General features: G+C 37.9%; 1 protein-coding gene across 1 annotated transcript; it reads right to left on the bottom strand.

Moving 5' to 3' along the window:
* Nucleotides 1-8010: 8010 nt before the first annotated feature.
* LOC117295163 (condensin complex subunit 2-like) lies at nt 8011-18456 on the bottom strand. The gene is made up of 18 exons (XM_033777734.1): nt 18355-18456; nt 16897-17155; nt 16343-16427; nt 16057-16149; nt 15654-15771; nt 15316-15380; nt 15078-15149; nt 14306-14504; nt 13297-13385; nt 12740-12993; nt 12187-12323; nt 11808-11911; nt 11318-11440; nt 10832-10933; nt 10149-10298; nt 9844-9951; nt 9324-9491; nt 8011-8972 (listed from the first exon to the last, which is right to left on the bottom strand). Exons 2-18 carry the CDS (start codon nt 17151-17153, stop codon nt 8922-8924), a joined length of 2175 nt encoding a protein of 724 aa, XP_033633625.1. The 5' UTR covers nt 17154-17155; nt 18355-18456; the 3' UTR covers nt 8011-8921.
* Between the last annotated feature and the right edge of the window lie 3266 nt (nt 18457-21722).

Raw genomic sequence — 21722 nt, 5'->3', positions numbered from 1 at the left:
TTCTGACTATCAACAGCACTATTAGAGGAAGCCGTTTCTCACAATGTTTCTGACTATCAACAGCACTATTAGAGGAAGCCGTTTCTCACAATGTTTCTGACTATCAACAGCACTATTAGAGGAAGCCGTTTCTCACAATGTTTCTGACTATCAACAGCACTATTAGAGGAAGCCGTTTCTCACAATGTTTCTGACTATCAACAGCACTATTAGAGGAAGCCGTTTCTCACAATGTTTCTGACTATCAACAGCACTATTAGAGGAAGCCGTTTCTCACAATGTTTCTGACTATCAACAGCACTATTAGAGGAAGCCGTTTCTCACAATGTTTCTGACTATCAACAGCACTATTAGAGGAAGCCGTTTCTCACAATGTTTCTGACTATCAACAGCACTATTAGAGGAAGCCGTTTCTCACAATGTTTCTGACTATCAACAGCACTATTAGAGGAAGCCGTTTCTCACAATGTTTCTGACTATCAACAGCACTATTAGAGGAAGCCGTTTCTCACAATGTTTCTGACTATCAACAGCACTATTAGAGGAAGCCGTTTCTCACAATGTTTCTGACTATCAACAGCACTCCAATGCTCGTTACCAAATAAATTTGTTGCTAACAATTATTTCGGGTAAATGCCAATAGTGTCCAGCAGATTGTACTTGTTTGGTAATTGAAAGAATGCATTAATTCAAACCTTTATAAAACTTCTCTGTCATGGGATGGTAGGATCAGGGGAGGGGTACATCTTTTGCTGAAACGACAGCTCCAGCATTGCATCCACTACACCATGACTACACTGAGGGATGACAGCCTGCAAGGTAACTATCAAAACAATGTCTTTTAAAAGATACTGAAATAAACTATAATTGAACCTTTTTTATACTTGGTTGAGAATCACAAATTAATAGCACTGGGCGATTGTGTTGGTCTAGTGGTTAAGAAATTCAAAAAACTTCATAACAGAAATTTGTTGAGTTAGTTGTAATACAATACCACAACTTTGCCTTTTTCCAGTCCTCCAAGATTGTCCACACTTATCACATGTAAAGAAACATACAGCAAAGGCGCAATAAAGAATTAAAAACAACACAAAATGTTAAATGCAGACCATTACAGGTAAAAATAATTTAAAGGAATTTTTGTCCAGTTGGGCATTGGTCTTTTGTTTTTGTGGCAGAGTTATAAACATTTGGGTTTCAGATTTTGCACAATGTTGGTCTCCCTGACTTGCCTCAAGTAAGCTTCACATTTTTAAAAGCCTGCATAAATTTAAAAAAACCAGAGTGGCTCTTGTGTGACATTCCCATGAGAAATTAAATCTTTCAATCGCCAAATTGCTGACTATTTGTTTTTAAATATTTTCTGATTCAGTAAAAATTTAAAATGTTAAGTTTTACAATTGAAGCTCATTAGATGTCATCAAGATACTTTCAAGATATTTTAATCGATCTCCAATGGGCCAAATTTTGATCAAGTTTTTGCTCAATAATAGACAACCAGCGGCTTGATGTCAAATTTATTTTCAGCACAATGTCATTTTTTTATAAACTCAATATCTTTCAAGATGAAACCTAAAAACAATGCTTAAAAATACAAAAATTGCGCCGTCCACCCCGCTTGTTTTTGGTTTTACATCGAAGATAAGACATGTTTCCACTTGCTAGACAAAGAGAATTAGAACCCTACCGGGCTGTAATTGTGTTGAAAAATCAATGTGTTTGCCTAAATGTAAGTTACATATATTTGGATTATTGCGCAGAGATTCGGAATAAGAAATATATTTTGTATTGCACTTAACAAAATACACACTGTGTCGTCATCGTACCCATTTGTCTGCAACTTCAACCAGGGCTGATGTCAACATACCACGTGGAAAGGAGGATGATCACCTCACCATGTGTCGGAAATGTTTTTTGAACATTTCAATTTTTTTACCAACGCTAAAAAAAGTGGCCGATTATTTCGTCTTCATTCTCTTAATATATAATATGAGGATGATTTAACTGCCAAAAGAAATATACATGATGTCAACATGACAGACCGATTGGGCTATCAATGTTTACATGTGATCATGTGACCTATAGTGGGTATAGAAAAACACAGCTACACAGTAAAGACATGGGAACACTCGTACCGATGGACCATAATTGGCTGCATTTTCAATAAACAACAATAATTACTAAAAATGAGTCCTATTTATAAAGTTGAATATTGTGACAATGATTTAAATCACATTTGCTGTTTGATGTTCCCAGTATTTTACTACAAAAGATGTTTCTTTTTACGAGTATGGTAAGACTACGTAAACTACTGAGGTTAGACAAGCTCACGCGCCATGGATTTTGCGTTGAGCACAAACACATGACAACGTGTGAACATTCTCTTGGAATTTCCTATTTGGTGGAACTGTGCTAACCCATACTGGCATTGTTCAGCCACCGGTAAGGTCTCATGTTACAAACTCCGGAATATTCTTCAGTGATTTCAAGAGTTTAGTCCTTTTTTGAGCCAAAAATTACATCAGTAATCATATCTTTTTTAACGCACGTTTATATGCAGTACGCGTGTTTGTTTACATCCAATACCCACTATACATGTAGGTCAAGTGACGCACAGAGCGCAATTGGTCTATTGTAAAACTTTCGGCAACAAGCGAGGAGTAAAATGAAGAGTAAAATGTACAGGCCTATATGCAACGTCTAATGGCTTAGCATTGTGACACCATTAACACAATGGTCATGTCGGAAACAGTATGCCCCTTCAATGGCTTCGTCACATCGGAAAATATAAAATTTTAAAAAGTTTGCAAACTTTCATGAAAAATCTGATCCCCCTAATTTCTGCCATTTATAATAGTTATCACATCAACAAATATTGTATTAATTGATTCGTGATATGACGAATGAGTAGATTTCAGTTTTTTTATAGAACTAAGTGATTATCGTTTGACAATGCACATTGAGAAAAAAAAAAGAAAAAAAAAAGGAACCACAGCGATGTGTTTAGTGTGAGGTTTTAATTTAGTATTGCCATTTATGGATTAAACAATTTTAACTTTCACTTATTTATCTAAAGTTTGATCTTACACACCACCTGGACCTACCCCTGATTTTTTATTCAAATTGCACATCTTTGAGGCACTAACACTTCTGTTGGAAAAAGTAGGAAACATCGCGTCTTTTTGTAAGGGGCTGATGATTGCACGAGTCATGTACACATTCACGCCTACATGTAGTGCACAACTCTATGAAATAAATACCAACCAAGAGTGTTTGTATACATCCACTAATGTACTTGTACATCCACTAATGTACTTGTACATCCACTAATGTAGTAAGAATTGAAAGGGCAGGGCTGGTTGCTTAGAGACAAGATTTATAAATCTTAAATAAAATCTTAATTTCTAATGCACATTGTGGGATGTCGTGGCCAAACAGTGTAGTTCACAGGAACCAAATTATGGTAAGAAGCAAGAGTGTGGCTTTAAATCCCAGTCATGGAACTTGTGCCAATAATTTGGGAAGGCAGTGCATACATGTACACCTTATTGCAAATACTTGGTACCCGCTCTGTACGCATTAAGTGAGATGCTTGCTGGTCTAGCTAGCGCTAAAGTTTGATAAGGACAAGGCAAATCTTATTGCCATGGGCCTTTGTAAACATCAACTGACAGTATAAACTTAAGAACATGTTGTGGACTCACCTGAGCAACTTGAGATAGCTGTACACGCTGATACTCCTTGTCTATGTGCTTGCATGCTTCACACGGAAGGGAGAGACACATGATGAGCATGTACAGTTGTTCTTTCAGTGCAGCAAACACTCGTATAACAACCATTCATCATACTGAAGCTGGTACATGTAGAATCTGTATACAAAATAATAGACAAACAGTTAATGCATGTAGGGCATACATAAGTTAAATATAATTGTCAGGTTTTAAACTAAGTTGACATGAGTGTTTCATTGAAAGTTTTTCAAAGTTATTCATTGATTTCAGAAAAATTACTCAACTTCATTCATTGAAGCTGGTAAGAAATGTTCACTCCCTTTTTCAGATTGTTATTGATTTGGTTTGTTTTCAAGCTTTTTCCTCTGAAAGCTTTTTGGGGAAATATAAATAATTAATTTTAACTTCAAATCTAAAAACAAATGGTCATGGTGCACCCAGCACCCAAAGGAGGCACAGAGTCACACAACAAGTAAAACAGGGGCGTGTGCTGTCCACTGGATGGGGCCTTTTTTTTTGGGGGGGGGAGGGTGTTTCAGGGATGGGGTGGGGGAGATGTTGGTCCTTTAGAGACTAAAATAAATACATTTCAAAAAAAGGTAAAGGGTATAGTAAACCAAAAGAGTGAGCAAAATAAACCAATGTAAAAATCAGGTCTTACAGGCATTATTTTGCTTTTATATTTTCTTTACCTGAAACTGAAGTGAACCAATTTTTTAGTGGCTGGGTCCTACAAATTCTACAAAAAGTACATGTGCAATGTTAATTGTATCACAAACATTATTTTGAATCACAAGTGAGGAGATAGAATAAATAATCTATTTGCCGGAGTTCACTCACACATCATGATCTGCTTGGCTCATAACATGCGATGCTAGCCTTGGTTTGGTATGGCGTCAGTCGGTGCCACTGCACTGACATCCGGGTATAAAGCGTCTTTACAATGCCAACACAAGTTTCACTAAAACTTTCTATATTTTTTACCTGATTTGAGAAGTTGAAATTCCATTAATATATTCTTGACAAAGTTTATCGAGCGAACGCTAGCTCGAAAGTTTTCATAAATTTACACCCAAAAATGAGTGCACACATTTTCAAGTTAATGTGCACAATGAGCAAATGGTAGGCCTATATTGGTACAAAAGTTACAAAACTGGGAAGAAAAATATCCAGGCCTGGAATTTTATCACGTTGACGTACGCTTTTGCTCATGTAGTTGAGTGTGTACTTACAGGAAAGAAAAAGAAAAAAGAGCAAGACCATTTTCATTTTGTAAAAGAGCACTGGCCACTGCCCAGTTCCATTGGAAAATCTTAGTAAATTTTCAATACAATGGGAAACTTTGAAGGGCACTATAGTTTAATGTAGTTCCAGTTAGTTTTATGAACGGACTGTTTTTACATAAGTAGAAGAAACATATAACCCTCCGCAAAAACACGATGCAGAATGCAACGGCTGGCGCACTACATGAGATCGCGGCACAGTTTCTCATTCACAGAAATTGGTCCAGCGCGCGCACTGCTCTCTAGCGGTTGTGAACGTATCCTACAATAAGGCCAGGGGGTTGCACTAAAAACCAACAGCTGACTAGACACCTGACAACAACAAGTTTTAATTGTACTTCAGTTAGAACAACTGTTCATCCCGGCATGTTGAACACAATTTAAATATAAATTGGAAAAGTTTCCGTATGGCGCCACCACTTTTTCATTCGATATGAAATAATATAGTATCTAATTTACCTCAATGAATATCCCTTTTTGTAAAAATGAGTGAAAAGGTGGTGGTGCCATACGGAAAGTTATCCTATAAATTAATGTGAAAGAGTCTATGAAATGTTTAACTTTCATTTCTCTTCTGTCAAAAAAGTTGTATTTTTATAAATTTTAACTATTTTATATAAAAAAACACTAATTTATTAACCGAATTAATAACATAGAGAAGTGCAGACTGTGTTTGTTATGATATCTTTAAACAACAAGGCCCTATAACCCGGATGATACCATAGATTTCTACAACAACAAAAAATTGAAAGTGTGGGTCGGATGCAGAATGTTTTGCCATGTGTTTGTGTACACATTAAACCATACGGCGGGTAAAATCGCCATTTTTAAAAAATGTTTCCGCAGCTGACCAAACAATTAACGGCAAAATTTGCGGAACTCTGAGACACCATACGAGAATATCAGTTTGAGTTTCAAACAACCAACACCTAAACATATTTTACATACTTTTAAATGAAGAAAAAGTAGTGGTAAATGAAAAAAAATGGCAATTACCTCGGCCAGTTTGCTCACTTTTCATGACATGCTCGCCTCGTGGAAAGTAAAGGAAGGATCGAGCAAGGCATTCTGGGAAAGAAAAAAATGGCACGACGAGATCGTACCCCGGTCTAAGCTCTACGGATCATACACAACTGAGAACGAGGATGGGTAAACTTTTAAAACTTTTTTTAAAGTAATTTGAATGATTCTTAACATTTAATTTCAGATTAAATTATTGTTATTTAGGAGTCTTATATATCTCAAGTGTTCAATATTTCATTTCAATAGTACTTGTTCTTAAAAATATCTAGTCTAAAGCAATCCAATACATAAAATAATAAAAGTGTTTTGTTCAACCCCAAAAACCAAAATAATAAAAGTTAACAAATAAATAATCTTCTATCATTATTGAATTTGAACTTTTCTCTACTATTTTTTCATTAAGTTTATTTGTATTTTGAGCGGTGGTATAGGCGACATATCAGCTCAATTGTGGGGGGGGGGGGGGGGGGGGAAACGTTTTTGTACCTGCTGCAATGGATAAGAAAAGAGGGAAAGTGGATCGGGGTTGTTGTTCTCCATTGTTTTGGGGACTATAAGGGGACTAATGTGATTCTACTTTTAGTTTTATAATTTGTGTGCTTTTGGAAGTTAAGATGTAACCTGTATATATTACACTACCGCTGCTTCATTATATACGAGGATGTGATGGCAATAAATATGCTATTTTTGTCAAGCTACAACTGTGTGAAAAATCAGTTATATGTCTTAGTTTTGCCTTGTGTTTACAATTTTGAGTCCATGTAGAATGATAGGAAAGTACATTACTTCTGTTTGTAGGCTACTTTTATTGGGTTCTGCTGATAGGTCACTAATTACACATATTTGCATAAATGAAATAATTTATGCAAATTACACTTATTTGCATAATGACTAACTAGAATCTAGTGAGTCATTTATAAGAAAATGTATTTAGTAACTTGATTTGTGAAGTAGCAAATGGTACAAGGAGGCGTATACTGTGTTATTCGCAAAGTGGTGAACCCTGTCAGTTCAGCATTGTCATGAGGTGTCACCAGGAGGCGTATACTGTGTTATTCGCAGAGTGGTGAACCCTGTCAGTTCAGCATTATCATGAGGTGATGAATTTCACCGTACAATTGTTTTTGCTAGAAAGTGTACATTTTTTCATTTAAAGTAACTCTTTTCAAAACCTAAAGGTATATCAACTTGTTTTGTCAAGTTATACTTCGATTGAAAGTGCAGTGTCTAAGATGCCTCTCATTCCAAAAAACTGCATGCAATTATTCAACTCAGTGTAATGCTTGAATAAACTGAAATAAACTGCGATTGGCTGATTTGGACCAAGACAGGTTTTATGCTAATCATTATTTTGAGCAATTACCAATAGTGTCGACTGCCTTTAAGCATATGTGCACATTCTGAGAGAATCCTGGTATTATACAGTGCACTGAGTAAGCCACACAAATTGTGCATATTTTTTAGTGTAAAGCATTTGATCTTCAAGCGATAAAATAACTTTCTTGTGATATGTAGGGGCCAATCATTTCTTTCATTTGCCTTTTGAATAAAAACAAATGCAGCCAACTCTGGGTCTACAACACAATCATTTAAAATTTAGGCACGCTGGTGTAAGCCACTTACATCAGCAATGGTCTCTAAATAAGCACAAGGAAAGAATCTAAATATAATTACAAATGAGACTATCAGATGTGTATACAGTGTAATTGCAAATACATGACATTTGCAGCAATTTATTCAACCATTGTGCGGATACTATGTCAAATAATGAACAAAAAAAGACGTAAATAAATAAAAAATTACATTAAAAAAGCTCTGAGACATTTTGTGCCGATTAAAAATAGATAGCCCTATTTAAAGGAGCATGTCTAGTTGACAGAACCCAAGCTCTAGTGTGGGTTTGAATCCTGGTCATGACACTTGTGCCCTTGAGTAAGGCAATAACCATAATTGCTTCATAAAAATTTGCAACGTGCGCCTCTGGTGACAGTCCATAGCCTTCACCTTGAAGTGGCTGTCCGGCCTTAATAATAATAATAGTAACCAGCTTTTTTATAGCCCTTTTTACACCCGGAGGGCGTTTCAAAGCACTTCCAAAACTATTACCCCTGGTCACTGGGCCTTAATTCATTCCTTAAACCATCTCAGAGTATGCAACCTGTGCAACATTTATATGCGCTACTGTGTGATATCTCTTTAAATTGGCGATATCTCTTTAAAAAAAGTTACACTAAGTTTGCCAACAATGTAAAGCTATCCCTGTATGATACTAAACCATTCAAGTGTCGGACTAAACAAAGACAAACAAATACCTGCACTATGAGTGAGCGCAACTCAAATAAAACAGCATGTAAAATAAAAGTAAATGCAAACCGAGACTAGGTAAATGTTTAAAAAGCAAATTTACAGCACTCATCCAATTCGATAGTAAACATTGATTTTTCTACATGTATGTACAACACTTTAAAATAAAAAAAACAAGGACGCCATTCCTTTAAATTACAGCGGCACAAAATTAGGTATGTTATAACCAAGACAATTTAGGAAACTTCTCTGAAAAGGTTCTGATATAGATGAAAATAAAGTAGTTTTGTTCCTCTTTAGATTGAAGTACCCCAATGATAAGGGTCAAGTTTCATAGGTCTGCTTAAGCAGAAGAAACTTTCTGCTTAGCAATAGTGTACAGGGAACCATTCACAAACTGTGCACATGACATGGCATTTTGGTTGGTAACTGCTTTCTAGTCCGGAAATTGCTCAATTAGCTCTATGAAACTGGGCCCACATGAAACAAATTCTCCGTCCAGTCTAGTCCAAGTGAATGAAGAAACAGATGTAAGGCATTCCCGCTGTGTTCAAATCTACTGAATTTCACAGGTCGAAGGTCAATCCTGGGTGATGACAAGATCTTCATTGTCCGAGATGATCTTCAAGCTCTGTACAAAGGGGAACAGAAAAGAAAATTCATGAATATCTACTCAATGTGAATAAAGATGTATGTAATATAATTTACCTGTTGAAGTTTCAGCTTCAATAGTCGTTAAGTTTTTTTGGGAAAAGGTGAAAATCCAAGAGCAATGTTCTCAGGAGAGTCGTGTGGATCCGTTGTACATGCTAAAATAATTTTTTGCGACAATTGTTTAACTAATTTCTAATAAACAACAGCTCTTCAGCAAGTAATATTTACTTTTATCTTTAAACAATGTAAGTTTAATGTTAATTTGTGGACGTTTCTGTCCTTCAAAAAAAGTACCCAAACCCGGCTCTAAGATTCTGACTTGTATTACCTTCTCATTAGCGAGATGGAGCAGACAGACAAATGCAATGGGAATGCTGAGATTCTTTGACATTGTCCTGGACAGCTTGGCTGGAATCTGCTCGTACAAATCCTTGAAGGACTGCAGGCCAGCTACGGACGTCCTCTTGGTCAGGTCGTTATGGGAGGGCACATTCTCCTGTACAGATCAAAGGAATTTTTTTTAAAGAAATAGAAAGAAGTTTATCAAAACCATCTATTGTGGAGCGTAGTGTTCGAGCAGTTCAGTGAACCACAGCCGCATTGCCAAGGTCAGCGCACCATTATTGGTACCTCTCGTCAATAACCCCTAGTAAAAAGGCACTGAAAATCAACGCTTTTAAAAACCTAAGAGTGCTTGAATAGCACTCGTAAGAACAAGAGTGATGCGGCCCATCTAAAGCATCGAACTTAAAGTTCTATTGGCCAGGTCTCCAGAATGATGGTTCGAATCGTGGTTATGACAACGGTGATACACTGTTTAAGATCATCTAATAAATGGCTTTTAATACCTTGTCTTGTTCCGGCTCGGTGATCAGATGCTCCCACATGACAGCTTTGAGTTTCTTGACGTCCATCTTCTTGGCCGTCCTGGCATACTGGATGTCAATCTTAGCAACCTGTGGAAGATCGTCAATAAAGAACAAAAATTTACTACTCTTTTATTTATTAATAAACAAAGTTAAGGGAAACCAGTGTTTGAAAAAGTGACAAAGCCAGATTGCTTGTGCTTCACACAAGTAGCTCAGATGCTTTTTAGGCAAGAGGTGTTGCTGCCTCTATCTAAGACGAATAAAAAATTAACCTCTGATCATACCTTGTGAGGCTGAGCGACTAGTTTATCTCCCTGCAGGATTGTAGCGTCAAAGACGCTATCGTTGATGAAGCTACTCTGAGAGCAAGTCTGACTGAAGTCACTCGGCTCACTGCAGAAGTCCATTCCTCCATCATGATCATCATCATCAGCCTGGAGAAAAAAAGGGAAATTACATCTTGAATACAGGGTAGCGGTTAGCCTAAACATCTAAAGTCACACTTGTGACTTGAGGCTTGTGAATTACGCTAGAGATCTGCTGTTGAGCCTACAAACATAAACACCTTTGACCTTGCATTCATTATATGGCCTTCATGGTGCTGGAGATGTGCAGTTAAATCTGACGTACATATGTATACATTTAACCCAATAACCGGATAATGACAGGGGACTAGTCTACGTAGCAGTCTACTCTTGTTCCAATGCCAACGAGGTCATGGCATCTGTTGCCCCTGCCTTACTGCCCCTTCAAAATATTTCTCTGGACTTGCAAAGATTTTCAAATAAACATGCGCTTTACAAAATTAAAATCCCCTTGAAGAAAAGAATATTGAAAAACATGGTGGCGGGTCTACCCTAGTTCCAATGAAGAAATTCCCATGACATTTCAGGATGACATTTTAATGGATTGTACAGAAAATAATGGTCTCTGAATGCTTAAGATAAGTAAAGATATGTGGTCTCACCCCGGTATTGGGACAGAAATTTGCACAGTCGTTGGCGTTATTGTAATCATACCCCTCTATACCGTCGTCGATGTTGTCGCTACTGTTGGCTTGCTTTCTGATCTGAGTTTACAAACAAATACACAAACATAATTATCAAGTTTCAAAATTAATTCAACAAAACAGGGAATTTTGGAAAGTGTTTTTCTGAGATACCCCCTAGCATCACCAAGCCGGATGGCCCCTTGAAGGTGAGGGCTTCACTTAACAGATCCAAATCAACTGTAACCAGGGGCAAGTTGCCACCTACTCCTGGTGCTGAAACAGGTATATGCCCTTCACAGTCCTGATGTAGGCATGGGTATCATCCACTAGGAGCTAAGCTGGTAGATTGTATTATATCCATCTTCATTCACAGTGAGAAGGGATTCATGCCATGGCCAAAAACTTGATCTACAAAAGGTATCAAAACCCTTTAATGAAAAAGAAACAAGTGTATAAACTTACGACAAAGTTTGGTTTGAGGAACAGCTTGAAGAGGTCATCTGGATCGTAATGGAGGTCTTCAGGGAGTGTGTTGGAATTCTTCTTATTCTTGTCGAGGGTAGCCTTAGATAATGTTGTCGCCGCCTGGAGAGTTTTCATAATAAAAAACAATAAATGGGACAATAATATTAAAATGGTCTCCTGATGGTGGCTAGAGCAAGCTAATTGAAATTCAGAACTCACTCCGCAGTAGTGGAGCTAATAACGAGAAGTCCCCTCAATCCACTAAAGCTGACGTAATAGTCCCAGCCGATTTCCTACCTTCCGCCCAGGTGGTAGTTAAACAGCAGGACAGTTCTTTTCAGAATTGAGAAGTCTCACAAATTCCCCAAAAACAGTAAACAAGATAAATATCTCAACAACCATATCTGCCACCCAAAGTCTCTAAATAGAGACATAAAGTCACCAACTCGTGTTTAAGCGGCAGTTTTTAAACAAATATTTCTCTTACTTTTGACTCTGAGAAATACTTGGCAAAGTCGACCTCCTGGGAAAAGTCAATTCGGAAGACAGGTTTCTTGGTCTGCGATTTCTTCCCTTTTTCTTCCCCTTTGTCTGTTAAAGGAAGCAAAATTGCAGAATGATTTTTATCAAAAAGCAAATACAGTGATTGTCAACATCTGGGCCTCAATACAAACAACTGCACTGGGGTGGATTTCACAAAGGTAGTCCTAACTTAGGTCAACAGGGGAGTTTCCAGTGAGTATTGGGGAACCTTGAGGTCATAGTCTAGGAATGTGAGTGGCGTGCTTAGTGATAAATAGGAGCGAGCCTTAAAATGAATGAGGAACAGTGAATTTGGTAGGAAATCGTCCTTACAGAATCTTTACCTTTAGAATGCGGTTTGAGTTTCCAGTGCTGAGGTCCTGCCCATGTGCTAAGCTTATCCATATCGAAGTAGGAATACTCCGTCGGCTGAAGAGATAGCTGGAGGCAAAGCTGACCGGCTGTAGACAGTGTTCGGCACCTGTGTATAGTGATGAAAGTGAGTTTCAAAATTACCCCTTTCATACACAATTTATTTTAGTGATATATTGATTTGATCTACAAAAAATATCAAAACCCTTTCAATGATTTACAATGAAACGTGGATTCACAACACTTAGCAAGACTAAGGACAGCCTATGAAGACAATCCACAACTCAACCAGCAATCTAGCTACCAGGCAATCTCGGTGCTCTAGTTGGTAAGACACTGCTCTAGGATTACACTGCTCTAGATTGCGAGGGTCTTCGGTTCGAATCGCACCGATAAATATGCCTGTGATTTTTTTTCATAGGACTCGGAAAGTATACGGTGCTAACACACATTGATGTATATGGGTAAAAGCCAAAATAAATATTCTTTATCCCTGATGAAAATTTATCCTGTTTTAAAACTCACCCACTTGACCCAATCATCTGAGCCTCCTGCCCGTCCGCCATGAATACAGACTGCTCCCCCATCGAGCCAACACCGCCGCTTTCCCCTCCGTCGTAATCATTGTCATCATCACTGAAACCCCCTGCGTCGTAATGGTCTGTGCCGAAATCATGATGGCCGCCGTTGTTGGTCTCTTCCAGGGGTTCGGGGACAGCGTTGACGTCGAACGCCTGGTCGCTCTTTGCCATCTTACTGATCATTACGCTGAAATCCTCCTTCAAAAAGATAATAAACACAAGTAAACTCAAATGATAAAAATTCTAATTTTAATATTGTATCAGCTCATAAAAAATTACAAGGTAATTTATAGGCAACCAGTTCCAGGCAATCTCAAAGAAGAAAACACAGCGCGCACACTTAACGTGTCATGTAATTTTCTCTTGGGCGTGTCAAGGCTGAGCGGTTAAGAATACTTGACTAAAGCTCTGATGTTTCTGATCAATCCATATTACAACTAGCATAATAAGTTCTTGAGAACCAAATCCACAAAATCACAAACTAAAAGATCATTGAATTACCTGTCCATCTTTATTCCAATTGGTAAACTCAAAGTCGGAAAAGGCTGGACATATTTGTAGACCGCCGAAGTTCACTCCCGTGTATGAGTCTGTAAAACAGAGAGAATAATACAAGCTAGAAAGGTTCCAGAATCCAGAGAATGTAGTACATTTGATTAAAGGCAGTGGACACTATTGGTCATAACTCAAACTAGTTGATTAGCATAAAACCTTACTTGATAACAAGCAATGGGGAGCTGTTGATACATGTAGTATAAACAATGTGAGAAACAGCTCCCTCTGAAGTAAAGTGATTTTTCACGAATATGATTTTGAGACCTCAGAATTAGATTTTGAGGATCGAAATCAAGCATCTGAAAGTACACAACTTCGTGTGACAAAGGTGTTTTTTCTTCCATTATTATCTCGCAAAACAAATTAGAAGATCAATTGAATTAAAATTTCCACAGGTTTGTTATTTGTGCTTAATATGTTATTGTGAAATGCGCTAAATAAGAATTGGTTATTATTATTATTTATTATTATGTTGAGATACAACAAGTGAGAAGACTGGCCTTTGACAATTACCAATAATGTCCAGTGTCTTTAAGTCGAGTGGTATAGCTTTAAAATTTAGTTCTTTTGTCCCTTTTTTTATTGGACTGGCTTGATAAACATGTACTTTTATAAACATGTACGTTTATTTTAATTTTGTTTAACAATGTCCGATGAGATCCGCTAAACATTCTGGTAGAGTGATACTGGATGGACTCAGAGCGAGTCTAGGTTCCTGGTGTCGAGATGGGGGTTGTCTGTGTTGGTATAGGTACATCTAATACAAGAGTGATGGTATGGCAAAAGAAGTACAGGTTGAATGCAGGTTGAAATACAAGTAAAAAATACGGTAAAAAAAGTCGCCAATGGTGAAGAGTGTCGTTGACTCAAATTTACAATGTAGGTCACAACGTAGAGTCATTTTTAATGAACTTCAAAAATTCAAGAATTCATGACACTGAATGTTGAACCTTACCTTTGAGGTCGGCCAAGTCAACCCCTTCATGCTTGGCCGGATGAAGCGGTTCAGTCTGGGTGAATGTTGAGCTGACTAACTCCGTTGAGTCCAGCAGCAGTTCACAATCATCATCCCTGCACACCAGGTGGTTCAGCAAAAGGCCATAAGTACCCCCCTCATCAAATGCTGCTGAGGTCTTGTGAAACAATGGGTCCATCTAAGAGGGCCGGAAAAATAGTAATAAGTAGTCAAGAATGTTCTTGAGGAGGAAAATTGGAGGACTTAAATAAAAGATCTTTTCTTATAATATCGAGGTCATATATAGCGCACGTATCTACCAAACAAGGTACTCAAGGATTGTTTAAAGAGTGAAAGTAAAGGAAAAATCAACTAAAAAAACCCAAGAACAACCCTTGGCCTCTGTTTCCAGTTACTTAGTCAAGAATGTTTTTTAGGACTGTTGAAATTTATATTTGCTTGTTGTGAGCAATTCTGCTTTTGGTTTCAAATGCTTTGAAATAGTGTACTGCAGTTGATGGCTCTAATAAACACTACACCGTATCATTGAGAAAAGTATACTTTGGCCATGAATTGAATGAAACACAACACTTGGCCTCTATTTTCAGTTACTTGTAAACAATTAAGGCTGTAGCCCCGATTGACACTTAAGACTAAGAGACTATACTTTGGCCATGAATTGAATGAAACACAACACTTGGCCTCTATTTTCAGTTACTTGTAAACAATTAAGGCTGTAGCCCCGATTGGCACTTAAGACTAACAGACGTACCTCAAATCCGAGATCCAGTTTGTTGAGGTTGATATTTTTCAGATTGCTTTCTATCGTGTTGGAGTGTCGTGCCTGCAATAAAGAAAAGCGTCAACAAAAGAACAATTATAATCTGTTATAATTTTAATAATTAAATTCAAATGACCATTTGTTAACCTCGAGGCTTGTTTGGTGATATCACTGGATTAGCTCTTCTTCCCTGTGGACTGATGACTGTAAATCTTTAAGGACAACATACCTTTTTGTTTTTCTTGGTTGCATTTGTTCCCCTCTCGCCGGCATCTGTAGAGCCATCTTCCCCTTCTGTGTAGAAAAAGAGTAAAGAAAAAAATCTAACCCGACATTTCTTTAGCTCTAGGTTGCAAACTGAGTCCATAAAACATGTAGTCATCTTAGATTGGGTTTCCAAATAACTATTAAATGATGACCATATCGATAGCGTTTAAATAACAAACGGCTTTTACAACACCCTTAACCCCAAAAGGGTCCTGAGGCGCTTCACAGAGGTTAAAATATTAAGCAAATACAGACCAATTTAAGGAAAACCAATTTAAGAAAAACGTTTCTGCAACTTACCTTTGTTTTGCCTGTCACCGTGTCCGAGACCCCCTAACATCTTGTAAGTATCAGCATGAATCGAGTCTACACGGCCGGCATAGATCTTAGCACTTGCATCCAACGTGCAGCTTGCAACCTGCATGGGAAAAGAAGGATTACAAACGAACCATTTGGTCATTAGCTGGAAGGAATCTTTTCTCAAAATAATATCAACAGCAGCAGAAGTAAATTGTTTTGATCATTGGAGTACTTAAAAAATCTACCCCCCCCCCACCTTAACAGCAAAATTCAAAACTTTTCTCAAAACTCATCTTAAGTCACAGGTTTTCAAGGACTAAATTAAGTTTTTCTTTTGTTTGTTTTACTGCACCTTGAACACCCAGTAGGGTGGATATGTGCCTTTATGAGAATTATTACCTACCTGGAAGTTGGTCATTTCTCCTGTCTTCTCCTTGAGTAGGTCTGCCATGTAGTCAATCAGGTGCAGACCGAATGCATTCTTTGCATTTATTTTCTGTAGTGAGATTCCAGGAAAGATAATTACATTATCAGGGCTCGGATTTAAGGGAAAACTCCACAGGACTGAGGGTCTCGTAGCTCAAATATTTTACTGGACCAGATTTCTCACAAGAATTAGAGACTCTGCGGTCTTCGATTTAGACATACAATCTAGTTCTTTAGGAATGTAGTTTTTGAGTGCAACTTACATTTTCCGTTGATAGTTTGATGCAGTTTGCATAGTGGTCGGTTACTTGTCCTGCATTGAGACCATTCAATGGCAGTGATCTCCGCCTGTTTTACGGTAAAGGAGAAAGAAAAAAAATAATGTTTTATTTAAGTGATATTTCAGAATGAAGTGCCCCTTGTGGCAGTTAATTTGGGTTGACAGCTCAAATCAGTTAAAGTGTAGTCTTCACCTTGAAGTGGCCGTCCTGCCTTATGTTAGGGGATCTCATACTGAAAAAGAATAATTTTTAAAAAAAACTGGAAAAAAAATGAAAAATTAGATTGGAAAATTGGGACCATAAAACATAATTGATAAGAATCCAGTCTCAAGGCCTGATACTTCCAAGAGGCAACAAAGGCCATTGCCTCCATGCCCCCTAGTCAATTGGCCTTGTTGCCCTTCATATGTTCCAGTAGAAATTTAAAATTTCCTCATACATAGGGTGCCCTTTACCAAGGAGAAAATGCCTTGGTGCCCTTGCCAAACACAAAGCATACAGGCCAGAGTCTTTGTAGTGTAACAACCTACACTTACCTCTCACTTGGTGTTCCAGGGCTCTGAAACTGCCTCTGCATCTCAAGCACCTTAGATCTCCTCCTCTGTCTCCTCTCAGCAGCGTCATCGTTCTCCGGTACAGTGTGATGGGATTGAAGGGACGACTGGCTGGTCAGTTGGGAGGGATGACGCCTGGACGTCGTCGATGGAGAGATAAAGTTCGTAGGCGTGGTCACACTGGACGGGTGCCTGAAGACAGAATCACCCCTCTGCAAGGAGGGTGAGTTTAGGTCCATAGCTGTATAAATTGATAAGCAAACACACACAGTGCGAAAAGTTATTTTGAATAAGAATTACTCAACACAACGGCGGAGGGAGATTGAAATGATAGCAATGCACAAAACCTTCACGAGACTGAGTTGACACTGATAGCTGTAATAATTAACAGTTCACAGTAACTTTACGTATAGAGAGGCACCACTTTTTCACTCATTTTTTACAAAAAGGGATATTTCATTGAGGGCTAGCTGCTAGATCAGTTTCTTTTTCGTAGTACAGTAGTAGAAGGACTATCACTGTTTAGTAGGAGGAGTAGTACAGACAGTACAGTACAGCCCTCTAGTTGCCATCGAGGCACGGAGGGACCGAGACGAGCGAGACCGGCAACGTGTGCCCCTGCTCGCTACACGCGAGGGATGCTCGCTCGTTTGTCAGATGTTAAAAGTAGAGCCATTTACAACTCAACAAGGTGGGCTAGCTTATTACATATCCAATGAAAAAGTGGTGGCATAAAAACTGACAGCCTCGCCTTGTTGAGTTGTTAAAGTTAAGTGTTCATTTTTATAGCTCTCTTTTTTAGTTTAATCGGTTTCATCACAATCTCACTCACACTCACAGTACTTTACAGTGTCGTAATCTGATTGTGAGTGTGAGTGATGTGTATTGTGTGACTGTCTCTGTGGTAAGTACCACTCAAGTTGGTGAGGGGGAGACCGATGTTAAAATTAAAGAGAGCCATTATTAACAGCTCAACAAGGTGGGCAACAATACAGATGAGTTTTCGTTCGGCTATCGACATGATCGGCTTTAAACTTTATCGTCTCCCGTACGTACGTACGATACTCGATTATGATAATTTATTAATTGATAGCCGAACGAAACCTCATAATATATTTTCATATAGATAGAGTAGACTTAGTCAAACCATGGTCAAACCATGGAGGAAGCCTCCATGGTCTAACTCACATACAAACACCGGTTTTAATTACAATGCGGAGCGACCAGCAGTGCCCCTCTGTGTGTTTTTGCAGCTGCAGTGTGACACTGTGTGCTGGACACGACACTACGCACACCGACTCGGTCGTCGATCGTCAGTCGCTGATGTCACTCAGCCCCCTAAACTAACCCCTTATGACTTCCTACAAAACAACATTTGCAACAACGAATATCGGGGAAAGGTGATAAAAAGTACAGCAGATTTGTAAAATAAAAACTTACCTTTATCTGTTTAGAATACGATGAAAAACCCCAACTTAATCTTACGTTGATTTCAAAACATTATGAGTCAAATATGGCGCTATCCGTTGAAATTTATGTGCGCATGCGTAAAAACACAACTGCTGTTTGTATTGTATGTAGATCAATCTAAGCTAAACATTCAATTCGGTTTTGTTTCGTTTTTTCTTCCTTGAGATCAACGTTTTTTCGTAGTTATCTTCTATTTATGAATTTGACATAATTTTTGCCACTGTGATAAGTTATGACATGGATAATTGTACAAAAAATTTCACGTACAAAAGTTGTGCTCTCGTTTAAAAATATATATAATGTTTAAAACACAAAATAGCCGTTGTCGATTATGCACTGAACACGAGGTGGCGCTTTACTGTATTTACATTAGCATTATTTAATCAATCAAACAAAATAAGGCGGTTGAGGGTGTAAGGTGTAAGGGCCTTACCCTTGTATTTTTTGCTGAAAATTATATGAAACATCAAACCTCGAGGTTAACCCCCTTGTAAGTTTGGGTAAAATTACACCAAACCTCAATGAGCAGCAGGAGGCAATTCCCTCATAATGTTTGCTTGACTGACATAGACCTTTTCGCAAATGACATTGCGCCAGCGCAAACTGTCGAATGAGGTGCATGCTGGTCTAAGCTAGTGATCAAATTTGATAGCTAGCTACACCAGCATGCACCTCATTCCACGTATATTATTGTGTGCGTATCAAGTATTTGCGATAAGGTCTATGAAACGTCAATAGAGCAGCCAGGCTCTCATTCCCTTGTCATTTGGCTTGAATGACACAAATCTTCAAAAGGAATGAGCAGCAAGGCTCACTCCTTTTAACTTTGACTCAAATGACACAAAACTTCAAAAGGAATGAGCAGCAAGGCTTACCTCTTGCAAGTTAGGCTCATATGAAACAAAACTTCAAAAGGAACGAGCAGCAAGGCTTACCTCTTTTAATTTTGCCTCAAATGACACAAAACTTCATAAGGAATGGGCAGCAAGGCTTACTCCTAGTAAGTTTTTCTCAAATGACACAAAACTTCAAAAGGAATGAGCAGCAAGGCTTACCTCTTGCAAGTTTGGCTCATGAAACAAACTTCAAAAGGAACAACAGCAAGGCTTACCTCTTTTAATTTTGCCTCAAAAGACACAAAACTTCAAAAGGAATGGGCAGCAAGGCTTACCTCTTGCAAGTTTGGCTCATATGAAATAAAACTTCAAAAGGAACGAGCAGCGCAAGGCTTACATCTTTTAATTTTGCCTCATATGAAACAAAACTTCAAAAGGAATGGGCAGCAAGGCTTACCTCTTGCAAGTTTGGCTCAAATGACACAAAACTTCAAAAGGAATGAGCAGCAAGGCTTACCTCTTGCAAGTTTGGCTCAAATGAAACAAAACTTCAAAAGGAATGAGCAGCAAGGCTCACTCCTTTTAACTTTGACTCAAATGAAACAAAACTTCAAAAGGAATGAGCACCAACGCTTAATTCCTCTGGTAAGTTTGGCTCAAATGACACACAACATTAATAGGAATGGGCAGCAAGGCTTACTCCTTGTAAGTTTGGCTCAAATGACACAAAACTTCAAAAGGAATTAGGCTAACACCTTTTAATTATCACATCATAGGAAGATGACTCTGTAAACACAATAATTGCAGAATCTTTAAAGCAATATAATACTGGTGAACGCAAGTACAATGCTTGTCTGTTTTAATAGGCACATGATTTCTTGTACATTTTTTTCAAAAGTTTCCCACTCTGGAGTACTAGTAGTGTGCATTGTATCATCATTGATCCTTCAAGTTACAACTCTAGCTACCTACACATTCTTTGTAAAATCTGTATAATTATACATCTACAACTACTAATTCTCAATATTACCATTTTCCTTCCAAACATCAGTTAAAAACTATAAGGAGTTCATTTCTAACAAACACTTCCTGTGTTTTACAAGATTTTTTTTCTCCTCATCCACTCTCACAATGGTTTAATAATCTGTAAACTTTTGACATTTTGTTTCACCGCATATGGACAAAAAAAAACATCATACAGAAACTTTCAAGTTATAACCCTTGATAATCTGATATGCAACACAAGATTGAAGACCCTTTTTTCTTGGAATTCTGCTGGAGTATCATTTTGTGTGTTGCCAGGCTTTACAATTTGTTTGGTGTTTCGATGTTGGTGATAAGGCAGTTATTTGAAAACTCCTTTTCCCCTTTTCCTTCCTCATGCTTACACTGGTAAATTAATACCTTCCTTCACAGCAAGACAGTGGGAAACACCTCAATGTCCAAAGACAATACACATGTATACTGAGCATGTGATTTTGACTTTAAAAAGAACAGAAAAAAAACGATTATAAATATGCACAGGTTGAATATCTGGTTTTGCTTGATCGAGGGACCACACAATTTTGGAATGGTTTACCAAGACCTTGCATTTCTTTGATTCTGGTGTTTATTTGTGGACTCCACAGTGGTCACAGTGATGAACCCAAAGGAAGTAGTCATTTACTCGCTAAGTTGCATTCTGCGACTGTGTATCTGCCCTTTATAACTCTTTGTGGTGTTTTAAAACTTTGTACAAGCAATGTTATTTCATGTTTTTGGAGAGTGATAAAGTTTCTTCTGTGTTATGTATATCTTGATAGATGCATCAGGAAACAAATTTTCAACAGCTGAGGCATTGCCGTTGTACGACTCCCTTTGTTTCAGTATAGTACATGCACTTGGAAGTTTTCAAGAGCGTTGAAATTTAAAAACAATTTTTGTTGTGTCAAAACCATGTCTGCATGTGCTTTTTGTGGCAAGCTATCAATTCTTTGAGTAACCTCAAAGCTGAGAGAAGACCATAGCCATCAGCTATCCATTGTTCATAATTACTTGTCGTTAAATCACATCCTTGATAAACATTTAAAAACTCTTCAGAGATAACTATCAAAGGGCAACTACAAACCACAAATTGTACACATTCAACCATGGAGTACTTAAAGCACGTCACAAAATGTAAACTCTTTACAATATTTGCCAAAAAGGCCTTGTCACACGAGGCAATTTTTACAGGCAACTTGGAGGCAACCAACTTCTTGTCCCAAGTATATATTGAGAAAACTTAATTTTCTTCTCAGAGATTGTCTGGAACTGGTTGCCTGTTAACTGCCTTGTGTGACATGGGCCCAATTTTATAAAGCCTGTAAGCACAATAATTTGCTTAGCATGAATTTTCTTTCAAAATTAAAAACAAATAAACAACTGAAAATTTGGTTGGTAATCTTGTTTTTATCAAGGAAGAAATTTCATGCTAAGCAAATTGTTGTGCTTATAGGCTTTATGAAATTGGGCCATGGCCTT

The sequence above is a fragment of the Asterias rubens genome, chromosome 9 (assembly GCF_902459465.1).
Source record: "Asterias rubens chromosome 9, eAstRub1.3, whole genome shotgun sequence".
In the NCBI taxonomy this organism is placed as follows: domain Eukaryota; kingdom Metazoa; phylum Echinodermata; class Asteroidea; order Forcipulatida; family Asteriidae; genus Asterias; species Asterias rubens.
This window is presented reverse-complemented; position numbering and strand designations above follow the sequence as displayed.